At 35.2% G+C, this 15,786-nt stretch overlaps 1 protein-coding gene across 2 annotated transcripts; it reads right to left on the reverse strand.

The window, feature by feature from the left end:
• Window positions 1–229: 229 nt before the first annotated feature.
• LOC132548737 (alcohol dehydrogenase class-3-like) lies at window positions 230–13,956 on the reverse strand. 2 transcript variants are annotated; one of them, XM_060212619.1, is made up of 11 exons: window positions 13,936–13,956; window positions 11,314–11,415; window positions 9,742–9,883; window positions 8,550–8,637; window positions 7,882–8,014; window positions 7,304–7,390; window positions 6,926–7,055; window positions 5,999–6,129; window positions 5,560–5,695; window positions 4,951–5,089; window positions 230–2,088 (listed from the first exon to the last, which is right to left on the reverse strand). In XM_060212619.1, exons 2-11 carry the CDS (start codon window positions 11,368–11,370, stop codon window positions 2,061–2,063), a joined length of 1,071 nt encoding a protein of 356 aa, XP_060068602.1. In that variant the 5' UTR covers window positions 11,371–11,415; window positions 13,936–13,956; the 3' UTR covers window positions 230–2,060. The 2 variants fall into 2 exon arrangements, with proteins under 2 accessions (XP_060068602.1, XP_060068601.1); XM_060212618.1 differs by lacking the exon at window positions 13,936–13,956 and adding an exon at window positions 13,679–13,767.
• Window positions 13,957–15,786: the final 1,830 nt, after the last annotated feature.

Consider the following 15,786-nt stretch of genomic DNA (forward strand, 5'->3'; position numbering starts at 1 on the left):
CACCAATTATCACAATGTGTGGTGCAAGAAAAAACTGAAAGCACAAGGTTTCAGAAGATGCAGGTCAATGAAAAATTATGGAGATGTTTTGTTGTCATCCATGATCTCATTGAGATTTCTTTAAGTGATGCGATATGAAGCTGAACACTAGTTAGTTAAAAACAAATATCCATTTCATGACCTTGACCTTTTGATCTGAAAAGCATTAGAAAAACAACAAATACTGAGAGCGTTTTCCAGTTTTTATTTTGTTAAAATAAAATAACTTATAATCACATTGATAATGTAGAATACATGATTACATTTCATGGTGTTTTTTTATCGTATTGTTTAGACCAAGATACATATAAGTAAAGAGGTGTACAACAATACAGGTAAGGCAGCACCATCTAATCATCGAATCAAATCATTTCAATTCTCTAGTACATCGTATAGCTGTAGCTTTGGATAGAATCACATCCGCCAACTGTAAGTTTTAAGCAGAATATAGCTCATCAGAATAGTGGGTTAAAATCAAGCAAAAAAAGTCAAAATAGAACCATTATCATACATGACTTTGTATCAGTTTCAAGAAAAGACAATTCTTCTTCCAAAAGGATCACTAGATCAACTTGCAGGTTAGCCACACAATAAACAAGGAATTTTCTACACTGTTCAGGGTTAGGTAGAGAAATCGGAACAAATGCATACTATCAATAAAGGTGAAAGAAATACACACTTTAAAGTTAAAAAAAAAAACATAAACTTTTCAATTCAAAACAATAATCAAGTCTTTTACACATTTTCAAACCTTCAATATGGCATAGCATTTACAAAGGTAAAATATGAGATTATAAACAACAACAGGCAAGAATATGATTCAGATTTGAAAAAAGTTTAGTACCGCTCTAATGGTATTGTAAATATCATATTTATGAAATGCTCCGATTCCTGGTCACATACCAACAATAAAATGTGGTACAGTCATATAAATGCATTACATGTAGAATACATCATAACCACTTAAAGTTTGACATACAAACAAAACTGGAGGTATGGGAAACTAAAAGCACAAAAAATCTTCAGCAGATATTTGATAAATTCATCAGATGAAGTCCTGTATGATGTTGTTATAGTTTATAGAAAATTTTCTTTGATGTTCAAACTCAATTGATCACACAATGAAAATGATTGGTCTATTGGACTGCTTCACATATAACGATACAATATTGTTTTTAACATCATATAATACACAGTTACCTAGTTAACATTCTTGTATAGTGAAACACCTTGTCATTACTGTCACTGTGATCTTATTTAGTGGTAAACTACCTGATAACTGGAATATGTAACAAAAGGAATGTTTCTGGGTCTTACTGAAGGATGAAAAGTTTCTCATCGAAGCTCTGAAAAATTATCCGACATCTGACACTCCTGTCAATGTTTAAAATCTGCAATTCTTGTATTCTTATTTCTAGTAAATGTTATGTAATAGTGATAGCGAACGTAAAACAAGAAATTTTAACACTGTTTTAAAGTTTCAAATCTACAAACAAGGGGTACATGTAACAATTAAGTATGTTGTTGTTTCGACCTTCACACAAATCACCTATTAATACATGTACAGGTTCTAATACAGGAAAAAACTCACATACAACTTTTTTGTAGAAAAAGTTAAATCTTGAGTCCTATGCAATAAAACCCTCTGCAAGTGATTTCCACTGAATAGGAGAGCTTTCTGTTCTAAGCCTCCATATCATTGACAAACAAGAAACAAAAAACATCTGCTTTTCCGCGAACTTAAGAAACATCATAAAAAGTATAATTCATACTACAGTCCTTTCAACAAGAAATGTTAAACTTCCACCATATATAGTAATATTCATTATTCATTAATGATTGCATTAATTAAAACGTCCACAAAAGTCATTGTTAAGATGTTCATTATTTTGCATGGAAAACAAAATTTTGATAGCAATTATTGCCGGTAGCTGTCAATATATCCTGTCTATAAAGAAACAGTGGCATTCTTCCTTCTTGAGTTCTTTGTGTTAATATGAAGTAAGTGCAATGGCCGTCATTTAATCCAGGTTTAAAACAGCTCGGATGCTGCAATGCCAAGAAGAGCATTATTAATTATCAATATTTATTGATTATAGTTAGGAAATGAAAGTAAGTGTAATATGATGGGGAGGAAGGTGGGTTAGTGGGTTGATGGGCCGCTTCATTGCACTGACACCTCTTACTACCGATGAAGGGAAGGTGTGAACGACACACTTACTATAGTATTGAACAAAGTATTGATACTATTGTATTGAAGTATTCAAATAATCGAGTCAAGTATACAACGACCTCTGTGATTGGTCGGGGGCGGAGTTTAGACAACCTGAATAGTTGATCTGACACCCAATTTGTTCCGGTAGGCGGAGTTAATGTACACTATCAGTTACATAACAAGTACTAAGTAATCGCTGGAAAAATGTCCGACGACGGCAACAGTACGCAAAATTTTCTTCGACGAAATTATGTCCGATACGAACGATATGGGGAATCCTGTTTTTGTACAAGGCGATGTGGTTGTGATGGATAATTGTGGATTCCATCACCATAGACAGGGAGAGCGCATTTTAAGAAATATGCTGAAAGAATATGGCGTGTCCCTGGTTTTTCAGCCGCCTTATTCCCCGGAATACAACGTAACTGAATATGTATTCAATGTCATGAGACAGAGGCTTCGGGCAAATATACCCGACTTGTGTCAGAATTTCTGGAACTTGCAGTAGTAAATGCTCTAGATATTCCGCCCAACCAACTTCAAAGTTTTTTCACATGTTGCGGATATGTATAATTTTCGATGGAAAGATAAAAAATAAAATAAAAAATATATGGGACCACAGAATTCCTTTATTTTTTAATGCAGTATGAATTATCGGCATATATCAGGAGGTCCCAGGTAATTCGTAATTCTTTGTTACATATAATAGAGCTTGGGCTTAAACCGAAATATTTTGAGCCAACCCTCCCCCCCCCCCCCCCCCCCCCCCCCCTTTCAAAAAAAAAATAAATAAATAAAACTAGTACAGAATGACTATGTGACTACATTCACTGTTAAGATGTTATGAATTCTCCGGTCCCAGTGATCTAACCTGTTGATATATATTTTGTACGTAAATTAGTTTAGTACTGAGTAACTTTCGTTTTCTCGTTGTACCATCGATGGAAAAGCAAAGTATCATTGGGTGTAGAACGAAACAAATGGGACAACCCAATTAGGTCTGATCTGAAGCCACCTGTGACTTGGACTCTTCCAATTAACCTCTCGCGACAGTCGAGTGTTTGTAAAATGCCGATGTCTGCACAGTATTTTTTCACCTGGCTCCACCCACAATCGATCTAGACTTGGCTCTGCCAATCAGAGAGCTTGTTGCATAAATTTAAGGAATTCGATTGGTGAAGTACTTCAATACAATACTATCAATACTTTGTTCAGTACTACAGTACTTGAAACGTTCACACCTTCCCTTCATCGGTAGTAACTAGTAAGGTAATAACTCCAATTTTCACTTACTAAAATAAGGAAAATCATGTAGAGATATTGTTTCGTACACCAGCTAATGGAAAACAGAATATACAAAATCTCTTCTAGCACACCAGCTAATGGAAAACAGAATATACAAAATCTCTTCTAGCACACCAGCTAATGGAAAACAGAATATACGAAATCTCTTCTAGCACACCAGCTAATGGAAAACAGAATATACAAAATCTCTTCTAGCACACCAGCTAATGGAAAACAGAATATACAAAATCTCTTCTAGCACACCAGCTAATGGAAAACAGAATATACGATATCTCTTCTAGCACACCAGCTAATGGAAAACAGAATATACGAAATCTCATCTAGCACACCAGCCAATGGGAAAGATAATATACCAAATCTCATCTAGCACACCAGCTAATGGGAAAGATAATATACCAAATCTCATCTAGCACACCAGCCAATGGGAAAGATAATATACCAAATCTCATCTAGCACACCAGCTAATGGGGAAGTACACCAGCTAAAGGGGAAGATAATATACCAAATCTCATCTAGCACACCAGCTAATGGGGAAGATAATATACCAAATCTCAACTAGCACACCAGCTAATGGGGAAGATAATATACCAAATCTCATCTAGCACACCAGCCAATGGGGAAGATAATATACCAAATCTCATCTAGCACACCAGCCAATGGGGAAGATAATATACCAAATCTCATCTAGCACACCAGCCAATGGGGAAGATAATATACCAAATCTCATCTAGCACACCAGCCAATGGGGAAGATAATATACCAAATCTCATCTAGCACACCAGCCAATGGGGAAGATAATATACCAAATCTCATCTAGCACACCAGCCAATGGGAAAGATAATATACCAAATCTCATCTAGCACACCAGCTAATGGGGAAGATAATATACCAAATCTCATCTAGTACACCAGCTAATGGGGAAGATAATATACCAAATCTCATCTCGCACACCAGCTAATGGGAAAGATAATATACCAAATCTCATCTAGCACACCAGCCTCTGGAGAAGATAATATACCAAATCTCATCTAGCACACCAGCCAATGAGAAAGATAATATAGCAAATCTCATCAAGCACACCAGCTAATGGGGAAGGGTATACGTGAAATATTGTTTACCACACCAGCCAACGAGGAAGAAAATATACCAACCATTAGTGAAATATTGTTTATCATACAGGCCAATGGGGAAGTGCATACAGGAAATAACATCTAGTACATTAAGCAAAGGGGAACAGCATCAATGAAAATACATGGAATCAAGAATTTAATGATGTTTTAGAAATAGAAATAGATTATCCTCAAACTGAAATAAGTCATGATTTCTACTTCCCATGGGTAGTTCATGTTCAAAGTTTTTAATCTAACAAGTTAAGAGACAGGACATCCTACCTTTCACCTTTGTGCATAAGGTCAAATGAGGAATTGACTTCTGACAGTGGAAGGTTGTGACTGATAAACTCATCCACCATCATCTGTTTGTTCATGTATTCCTCAACCAATTTAGGAACACTGTCTCTGCTCTTCCACCCTAGATGCAGATAGAGAAACATAATGATCACAACATATATTAATATCCACAGCCAAATCAATAAACATAGTTTTCACTATTGTAGAAGAGGATTTAAACAGGATTCCAAATCCCCTTTTCCTGAGTTTATCTTTTGTCAATTAAAAAAATCATTTAAGCATACAATCAGAAAGAGTTTCCAATGAAATATTAAAATTCAAATGAGATAAAGCACATAGAAGGTAATGTTGTTTTTGGAGTAATGAATTCAATCAGTGAACTTTAGAAATTTTAATGAGGGAGATTAAATTCACTCAAAGCATAAATCTCCCTTTCACAAAATAAGAAGAGAAAGACAAGATGATGATCAATTTCTGAAATTGAAATTGGTAACAAAATTTGAGTCTCCTATTTTTTTTACATTCCACCAAGTCTATGTACTACCAGGCATTACACAGCCTGGCCAGCAGTTAAAGGGAGATAATCCTAACCTCCAAATGCTGATCCTTTCCACACACGTCCAGTGACTAGTTGAAATGGTCGTGTAGAGATTTCCTGACCTGCTGCTGCCACACCAATGATCGTGGACACACCCCATCCCTTATGACATGCCTCAAGCGCTGCCCTCTATATGTTTGAATATGACAGAGGCACAAAATTAAGAAATTTTCAATGATATTTATTTCTCTGTATCCTAATATGCCTCAAAAGATCTATCCTTTTTAACTTCTTGTTGATGTGATTTTAAAAATAGGAAATATTGAATTATCTTCATCATCAGTAACAACAATGCAAAGACATTTGAAAAGCCATTACACCAGTAAAAACTTCTTTCAAACAATTTTTGTTTTCCCTTTGCAAAATTTAAGAGTTATAAAACACCTTATTCCTTGATTTTAATGTTTTATTTTTCTAAGTACTCTATCTCACCATGGTTGCAATATTGCCGATACACTCAAAGGTATAATCGCATCCTCCGTCAGTCATTTCTGACAACACCTGCTGAATTGGTTTTGAGTGGTCCTTTGGATTCACACCTTCAGTCATTCCAAACTGTTTGCCTACAATGAAATATTGATGAAGGCATACGTTTATCAATTCTTATACCTATAAACAGCAACAATTTTCCAGCAGCATAATTGTTTCCTTAATTATAAAGAATGGGTGTCACAGTGGTAATACACTCACTTTTCACCAAGATGACTGAGCTCTGATTCCCCGATCAGACGTGTAAAGGTCTGGGATTACCACCCATAGTTAAACTTTTCACACACTTTGTGTTTAAAAAAAGATTATGGCTTGCTTCAAAATTGTTGTAAAATAAAAGTTTTTCTTTTTTTACAACCCCAGACTCCTATTGAATTATCCTCCATCAATGGCTTCTAATTCAAATAAAAAAAACAATTCAGGTGTTTAGAATGAAGGAAACACTATGAACATTTAAAAGAATAAGGAAAACATATAATAAAATAATAAAGTAGACAGTTTACTGAGATAGTTTTAGTGTCTAACTAAAAATAATGATTTGATTGTCCAACCATCCTGAAGATTGCAGGTGCTGTGTAGATAAAGTCTTATTTGATCTGAAAGCAAGGCAGAGCTAAACAAAATACATGTGCGATACCAAAATGACATTCCTTTTTGCATTAAATTGCTTAAAAGTTTGGAAATGTTACAAACAGTAAGTTGACAAAGTGAACTAAGAAGGCTAAGCACATGTCAATAAAGCTAAGGTTCTTTCAATTTTAAATAGATTTGTAGATATCAAAATTTTGACCGGTGTCTATATGTTTCATTTAAATATGTAAATTCTTGCAGAATTAAAAAATTCATAGGTTTGCATAAAATTGTATTTACCTAGCTCAAACTTTGCAGGATTGATGTCGATACCAATAATACGAGAAGCTCCAGCCTTTCTACAACCCATCATGACAGCTAATCCAACAGCTCCTAACCCCCACACAGCACATGTAGAACCTGGCTCCACCTTCATTAAAGGGAGGTTACATATAGTATATAACATAATGAACTTTAAAGAAAAAAGACTTACAAGGTTCCAACAAATTTATCATAATGTTTTACAGTTTGTTTTGTTTTTTTTTAAACACAATTTTAATTGTAATATTTTGTATAATATGATGGATTTTTCACCCTCTTACTTTTATACTTGTAATAAAATCAACATTCGATGGCTATGAACCTAAACTTTTAAGGAACTATGTAGTGATCACATACCCCAGCCGTATTGAGAGCTGCTCCATACCCAGTGGAGATACCACAGCCAAGCAAGCAGACTTTATCCAGTGGTGCTTCAGGAACAACCTGGTAAAACATTTCAAACCAATCAAGATATTCTCCTTAATTTGCAAATTCAGTAAAAAAAGCAAATGGTAGATAAGGAAATAACCTACTTATTTTAAATCAGACAAAAGCAAACAATACCTTAGTATGGTTAGTAACATCGAACAATCCTTAATTAATTCATAAAACGATTTGCTTTACTTTGATAGATTACCAGAGTTAAAAATACTCAGGGCTCTCGATCTATCAGATTTGGGGCCGAAAATTCCCAATGCAAAATAGTGCCTTTTTCCAAATTTAGACCCCAAGTTTTCCCAATTCTTAGGAAAACGCCATTATTTTTCCTTATTCTAAGGGCCCCGGGCCCCAGTCCCAAAATGGGGTGTGAGAGCCCTGATATTTCTTCTAATTTTGCAGAAGGAAATAGACAGAGCAAATGTTCATATTAGTTTTGAGTGAACATTTGTGAAAAAATTGAAATTTTATCGTTTTATCTTTTCTACAAAAAGTACCTTGGAGACAGAGATCTCGGCTACTACTGTGTACTGACTGAAGGAACTACATCCCATGAAGTGGAACAGTGTCTTTCCTTTACATGTGAAGCGTGATGTTCCGTCTGGCATCAAACCTGCACCTTGTGTAGACCTATCAATAGATTAAGGAATAGATGCCAAACCAACACGTTATGATCAATTCTAAATAAAACAGTGTACACATTGTAAACAGTGATACAACAGGTTAGTTGGAGGTCTAATTCTTGCTAGTTTTTTGCCAAACATAAAAATATGTTTAAAAAAAGACAAAGACTGACTGACATAGTGAATCTGACAACTTTACATTGCACACATACATGAAAGTTACTGTCATCAAAGTGTCTATTACAATGCAATTTAAAGTGATATTCAACAAAATGAAAAATTCAAAGGAACATTTATAGTGTGGTATATGCAACCTGTACCCTGGATAGTATCATAACTGGAAACAGTTTACCTACCAAGGGAACGGGTTAATTTTATATTCGTTAGTAAAGATGTGGTGTACATTGTTTATGTGACTGTTTGTTTTTTACCTTTGCATTGAATAACAGCATATATAGTATGTGTTCATTTTGTACACATACTAGCTGAGCCCTGAGGTAGGAATGTATATAAAACCATACAATAATTTTGAGCAAGCTTACCTGATCTTGCCACACAAGTTTGTCTTTTTACTTTTGCAGAATTTACAATCGTAGCATTGGGGTATGTACAGTGGAATAACATGATCCCCTAAAAAATAAACAAATCGCAAATATAAAAAACTTCATTTTCCATGTCTGTCCCTGATAATGAACTGTAATTTATATTCAAAACAAAGATTTCCATTTGACTTCAATGTGATGTTTTAAACTTAAACTCCCCAACTCCATGCCATTGCAGTCTATGATTATGAATATTGGAATCTCCCTTGGGGATGTAATGACACAAGGCTATGTCCCCAAAACCATGATACAATGCTTCTTTTCCATGTTTCAGTTCAGTCAAGTTTTTAGTATTACTAAACTTTCCCAGTAATTTTGCATATGCATGCAATATAAAACAAATTTTGACTGATTCCTATTATAAAGTTGTCGGATAGTTATTGCCATAGCGAATTTTCACATAAACAAACATAAACAACATAGCAGAGTTGAAATGAAGGGAACACATCTAACATAGCAAAGTACTTGAAGAATAAGCATGTTTCGTATGGGAATGCTGTGATGGAAGACACATGACAGGGCAATTAAACTACACTGTACTTATTTAGTACTAATATACAGTCTGAAGTCTGAAAGTCTGTCTAATTAAAATTTTTACTTCACTTGTCCACATTCTGTATCATATTAAAATGAACTAGTATCACAGATGGATATCACAAAATGTATCATATCATGGCAGAGGTGTATTGTTACAGCCCTAATTTTGTTAACTTTATGTGAAACACCCATGTGGGATAACTCTGGAAAAATCCATCCTAGATGAATGTTCTCAATGGTATAATGACATCACAATCACAATAGAAACCTTATCAAAATATTGCTTGCCTGTTCATGACAATCTTGCCATTGGTAACACACACTCATGACAAAATAAAACTGCCATACAAGTGTGTTGTAAAGATATGATTTAAGATACAAGCTTGTATATGAAAAGTAGATTGTACATGATCCATTCCTTCAAAATACAATCTTGGTTCATGTGTACATTACCTACATATTTTGCTACATGCACTTATCATATTGTGTTTGCAACGACAAAAATTAGGAGAAATATCATCAGTCCTACTGTGGTATAGATACTCTACACTCGGGGATTGACTCTTCAAGTATTCAAATTATATGAATTGCCCACCTGCTTGTACACTGGTGACACCCTCGCCAACGCTCTCTACAATACCCGCACCCTCATGGCCAAGGACAACGGGAAATATACCCTCAGGATCAAAGCCATCAAGGACATAAGCATCAGTGTGACAAACTCCGGTGTGTAAGACCTAAAGCAAATTAAAAGCAGATGTTTTTATTCATCAATAAAAATTCAAATAAATGCAGAATTTGAAACGTGTTATATTACCATTCAATGTCTCATTCATTAACTGTTACTTGTTCCTGAAAGAGTGAAATCCTGAAAATGTATGTGTTGGATCTGACTCATAAGTGTTTTGTAATGAAGGTTATCTTCATGAATACCAGCAGTTTCATGGAAATCTATGCGAGAACTGGTACCTGTTTTCGACTCTCAACCTTAATATTTGTACATGACCTTGTACATGTTATGACCCTGAAACAGTCTTTGACAAAGAATTTAAAACTGGGATAATATGGCTTTTACAAGCACCATATCCAATGATTATGTAATCTTTCACTAAATAGTCATGGCCTTAAAACTGCTATTAAAATTGATATAGAACACTTATACAGGAACTGTCAGTTCTGTAACTTCATACTTGAGGATATTCTTTAGATGTATAGATGTATCTCATGTAATACAACCAATGTTGAAAATCTGAACAACTGGAGGACAAATACAGCAGGTTACAACTAAATTCAAAACACCTTTATGTATAGACAGTGTAACAGCTGATACTAAACAAGTCTTGGCTGCTCATACCCAGACTCCTTATATTAAGCTTTTAAGTGGATTGCGCAAAGTGCCTTACATAGACTTTGGATAAACTGTTTCATAATATTATGATTTTTTTTAGAGTTGATGCATGCTATTCAAATAGATATTTAGAGAAAAAAAAGTCACTATCAAGCTTATCATTCATTCTTATCATTTATCCTTACATTATTCATCTTTCCTTTAACATTTACGTTCGAGTCAAATGGTAAGATACACAGCAATATCACATGCTTGGATTAACAGCTGAATTTGGAGGATGTTCATCCGCATCTGCTACATATTTCATAATCTAACAATATGGATTGAATTTACTCCGATCATGACATACATGTACATGTATATAGAAGTATAAATTGTGGCCCAATCACAGTTTGAAATATGTACAACACATCTATATCAGACAGTATTCTTTTATGTTCATCACAACTTTGCATATTTCTGTATCAAAACTCACACATAAATATTGAGTGATAAATTAGCATAAGCAATGGTATTGGCAACGAATTGACACTTTAGTCATGGTGTTCCCGACCATGAGACTGGGCTCTGTGCTGATTAACATGAATCCACAGGTTTAACCTGCTGCAGTTCTACAGTTTGCTGGTCCTATTCTACCGAGACATAAGGTAGCTGTCTTCACATAATACACATATTTTTCTAAAGGCAGTTGAGAGTTCAACTATAAATAATTAAAAGTACGGTATATTTTTTTCTCATTCAATGTCTACTCGAAAGCATTGGTCTTATAGATTTTCTCAACAGAGCTTATAGCAGCAGATCAATGATATAGCCACCTACCTTCACCCTGACTTCACCTGCCCTAGGTGGGGCCACCTGGATGTCCTCGATCACCATGGGCTTCTTGGCCTCCCATGCCACAGCAGCTTTACACTCAATGACCTAATTTAAGTGAAATTTGCATTAAACATAATATATATAAGAATATCAATTACCATTTAATTATCAATTGTTTGACAAATTCCTAAATATAGTCATTCATGGTATCACGATAATTATGATCCTTCAGTTTAAGAGTTTTAAGAAGTGAAGTTGTTTGAGTGATAAAGTTGATGACATTCCAGGTGTTTAGAGATGAAGGTGGATTGAAGAAATCAGAGCTCCCAAATTCCAATAAAAATAATGTTTTCTTTCTTCATACCATCCAAAATTTATTTTGACATTCAAAACAACACCACATATGAATGAATATAAGATGGAATTGATATGGAAAAAGAGGCTCCAGCCCATCATGAAATGTAAACAGGCTTGATTGTAATTACAATTATGTAGAAAACAGTAGATATGTATATAGTATTCATCTGGCAATAACTGTATACTTAGGGTGTTGTAACATGCCTGACAATATATTTGGGGAGATAATTTTAAACTCCAGCATATATGCCAATCTTCCTGTAGAGGTTGGTGGTTATTAGACTAGGAACACATTGGTGTTGGTTACAGGTTTTTGTCTCTCTGACTCTTCCAATCACTTTGAAATGTTTTACATATGAAAGCCAGTGTTCTGGTGACATGAGCAGACAACCTGGGGTGAAGATGACTGTGAGGATGTTGAGTATTTTTGGAAGACAGCTCCTAGGAATAATAGTGCCTTATCCTGGTGTACACGATGTTTGCCATGTACATTTTTTTGTAAACCTGAACGCCTATTGTGGTAGCGTAATGTCTAGTTTGCCTGTTGTTAGTATATAGTGTTGTTAGTGCAATCAATTTGAGGAAAATCACAAATTTGTATAAAACACAAACTGGCCTATTGTATGCCAATTGGGATATAGATTTATTACTAAAAATAGGCACATTCATGAAATAGCATACAACTGCAAATATGAAATTCATTTTGCATGTGGGAATGTACCGAAAACAGACACACTTTCGGTCTATGTGAACTATGATACTATAGTATAGTTACTATGGTGGCAACTGCTACATCAAGTTTCTAATTAGCCAAAACTTTTAATAATCATCATTTAGAATAAAAAATACTATTTACTTTGCCATAAATTAATGTGACTCCTAATATTTTATTGCTGTAGATGTTTAGCAGGGATGGGTATCGTCAGATTTTTTGTATCGCGATATATCGCAATACGTATCATATTTCACTGTAAGAAGAAATCCATCCATTTTCTTTAAGCGAAACAATAATGCAGATTATACAATAAAACCAAATGCAAAACAACTGTAAAATGAAGTGCTTCCAAACTTTCCCTTTCCCTTCAGGTTTTTCACTATGCTATCATCCGTGCCTATGAAGGCTGCCATTTTGTATATGTTACTAAGCACTCGACGATGGATTTATCAATACTTATCATCTCAAAAACATCATAAATTCAAAGAATTATCACAGTATTAGAGATTTACGTATAAAAATTTAATCATTTATATTCAAAATCTCCATTACTAAACAAACTTTTCACGGAAACTAACGATGATTCCTGAGAGGCTCCAAGTGAACCGATACATCTAAGTCGTACTGCGATACGTATCTTTTTAATGATGAACCTTGATATACCGGTATACTGATAATACCTAACACCCCTAATGTTTAGACAATTTCAGCTGTTTCTAGTATCCAATTCACGCCCATATAGGCATGTTATAATAGGCCAGTTAGTAAGTATGGGTATTACACCACAATATGTAGTTTTACACAACTCGATAATGTGACTGTTAAACAATTCATCAAAACAAAACCAATCTTGCGTTCATAACGACCATAACCATAACAAGACTGTTCAATTTTAACCACACACTGCAAAATAACCGATTCTGTGTTAGGTCACAAGCTCCTTGACTTAGTTATCATTTCTCAATACCACGAACTGAGAGTTGGGGTGGGGGCAAGTCTTACGGAAGTAATTAAGAAGTGAGTAACAATAAAGAAATACAAATGATATGTGGTTTTCTAAACACATACTACACTGGTTTATCAATGCAATGTGTAAGCAGAAGGCGTGTGGTTGAACATAAGCACATGTTCGAATGTCGGTCATTTTCTAGGTTGGGGTCAGTGTCCTTTTCCTACGAAAGCCTAAACTGACAACACATTCCCAACATCAGTTTAGAATGTTCAGATACAGCAATAAACGCTTAAGCTAAAACAAAATTGGTTTGCTTCATGTACATGCAAGTAATGAGCTAATACCTTTCCTGCAGTTTCCGACATTTTCTGCTTCGCTCTCGAAACCTTTGAACTCTGAAATTTGGCCGGTGCTGGCCTCGTCGTGTGGAACAAACGCTGAATTGACAAAGATTACGCTTAGATGGAACGTGTGCAAATCATAAGGTCGGTAACGTGTGCACAAGATAACACAGAATAGTCTTGCACATGTCCCTGTTGTGTAATGAAATCACACCATACCAGACAAGTAGAATCGAACACTTTCAGTTTTGTTTACTCACATTAGACGTTTACACGTGTCGGTAGTTAGGAGTCAAAGTATGAAGCTTGGCGCCGTTGTCTCGTTACGTCCTCACTGGAGAGTTCCAACAAGGAAGACAAATCCGGCAAATATTCGCTACTCTTCCTTGTCTTATGAAGGCCCCTATGATTTTGCTTTACACGCGGATGATACCACGTTCGGGGGATCAGCATCATGACATGAGTGTGGCTGACTTTTGCGTCTTGGTGTTAGGGGACCAAAGAGTGTATGCAAGTGTACACACTTCATTTCATACATGTAGGAGCTCGTGAGGTTTAGCTTGTGACAGAGTATAGTTACTAGTAAGGAACTTGCCAAGCGACAGTTCACACTATCCAGATGGGATATGAACCTTTTAAATTTTCATGTGATCACATTTATTTTCAAAAAGAATTATTATTAACTACTTAACATTAAAAGTAATATATCTTAAGTCACCAGGAATTTTCGAGTGGCTCGTTCAGGCTCATATTGAGTTTTATGTTTGTACAAATGAATGACCTTGACTCACTCTCAATTTAGATATGTCAATTGTGATGAAACATCGAAAAAGAGAAGGAAAAAACTTCTCTCCAAAATGTCGGGATTTATTACAACTGACCAGTGATAAGTTGGAATGAAGGGCTGCTAGCTTTGTTTAAGTGATTGTCATTCGCAAACTTTTACGGTCACGGAATGAAATATGTTAAAATCTGGAAAAGACTAACCAAAGATACGAAGGTAATAATATTTTGGCAGCAGCGCTCTGTTCTAAATTTCAAATTTGTTGAAATTATTTACACTCTGATTTGCTCACCGCGTCAGATGGACCAAAAATGCCCCGTGCCAGGCATATTGATGAACAATATGCCGAGGCGAAGATAAACAAATAAATTCCTTTGATAATTTTTCAAGATCTGTAGGTCAAGTGTATCACAATCTGAAAACGGTCCTTCTGAATACTGGGTCAGTAGCATGCTGAGTTGGATGGTTTTCATGTTTGTCCAACTTCATGACCTTGAACAATTCTCGAGTTACTACCGCTTAGTTTTGAAAAAAGAAGAAAAAACAAAGGCACTTGTTTCTTATTCTTGACCAGAAGCATTTTGGGACGATTGACTTTATTCAAATGGATAAATAATACTCTAAATCTGGTCGATATGACGGGTTTTCCGATTCTGGGTACACCCGTTTTATTGGTGAATTTTTCGTTTCTTGATAGCAACATATCTTTATCCCAAACGTAAGTTGTTTACATGTAGCAGATGAATCGATATTCACAAGCTTTTTTTCTATCAACACGATTTCCATACTGATACAAAAAGTCGTCAGCTGACGGACAAACTCGTAACACAAGGTTTCGAAAGATGCAGTTCCATAGTTTTATACATTGTCCTCATTTGAGAATATGACATTACTTACTTGGAATGACCCAAGATTTACATGGCGGATGTCGTTGATGAAGCACGCTTACTCTTCCGGAACACTGGTCTTATTCTTGTACATTTCCTTCATTCCTACATTTCTTCGTTTAAATTTTTTATTTTGTTCCTTTGTTGCCCTTGTCTTATCGAATTTGAGTTATCATTATGATTATGTTAACATGTAGGTATTTTCTTGTTGGAATAATTATTATATGAGTTACTTCCCCTAGTCCATAGTACAATAAGACCCAGTGCGTTTTACAATAATGACAGTACCGTCCACTAGTTTAATTCTATGTGTAGTATTCTAACGACGACGACGTTTCGCTTGCTTCAGACAAGTCATGGTGTTACAGGTGCAGACTAGTTCTATCTTCCTCTGTGTAATTCAGACACATATGTGTATACTGGCTCGTTTTGTTCGTTGT

Source organism: Ylistrum balloti, unplaced genomic scaffold (assembly GCF_031769215.1).
Source record: "Ylistrum balloti isolate Yb309-2 unplaced genomic scaffold, AGI_CSIRO_Ybal_v1 Utg370026, whole genome shotgun sequence".
NCBI lineage: Eukaryota > Metazoa > Mollusca > Bivalvia > Pectinida > Pectinidae > Ylistrum > Ylistrum balloti.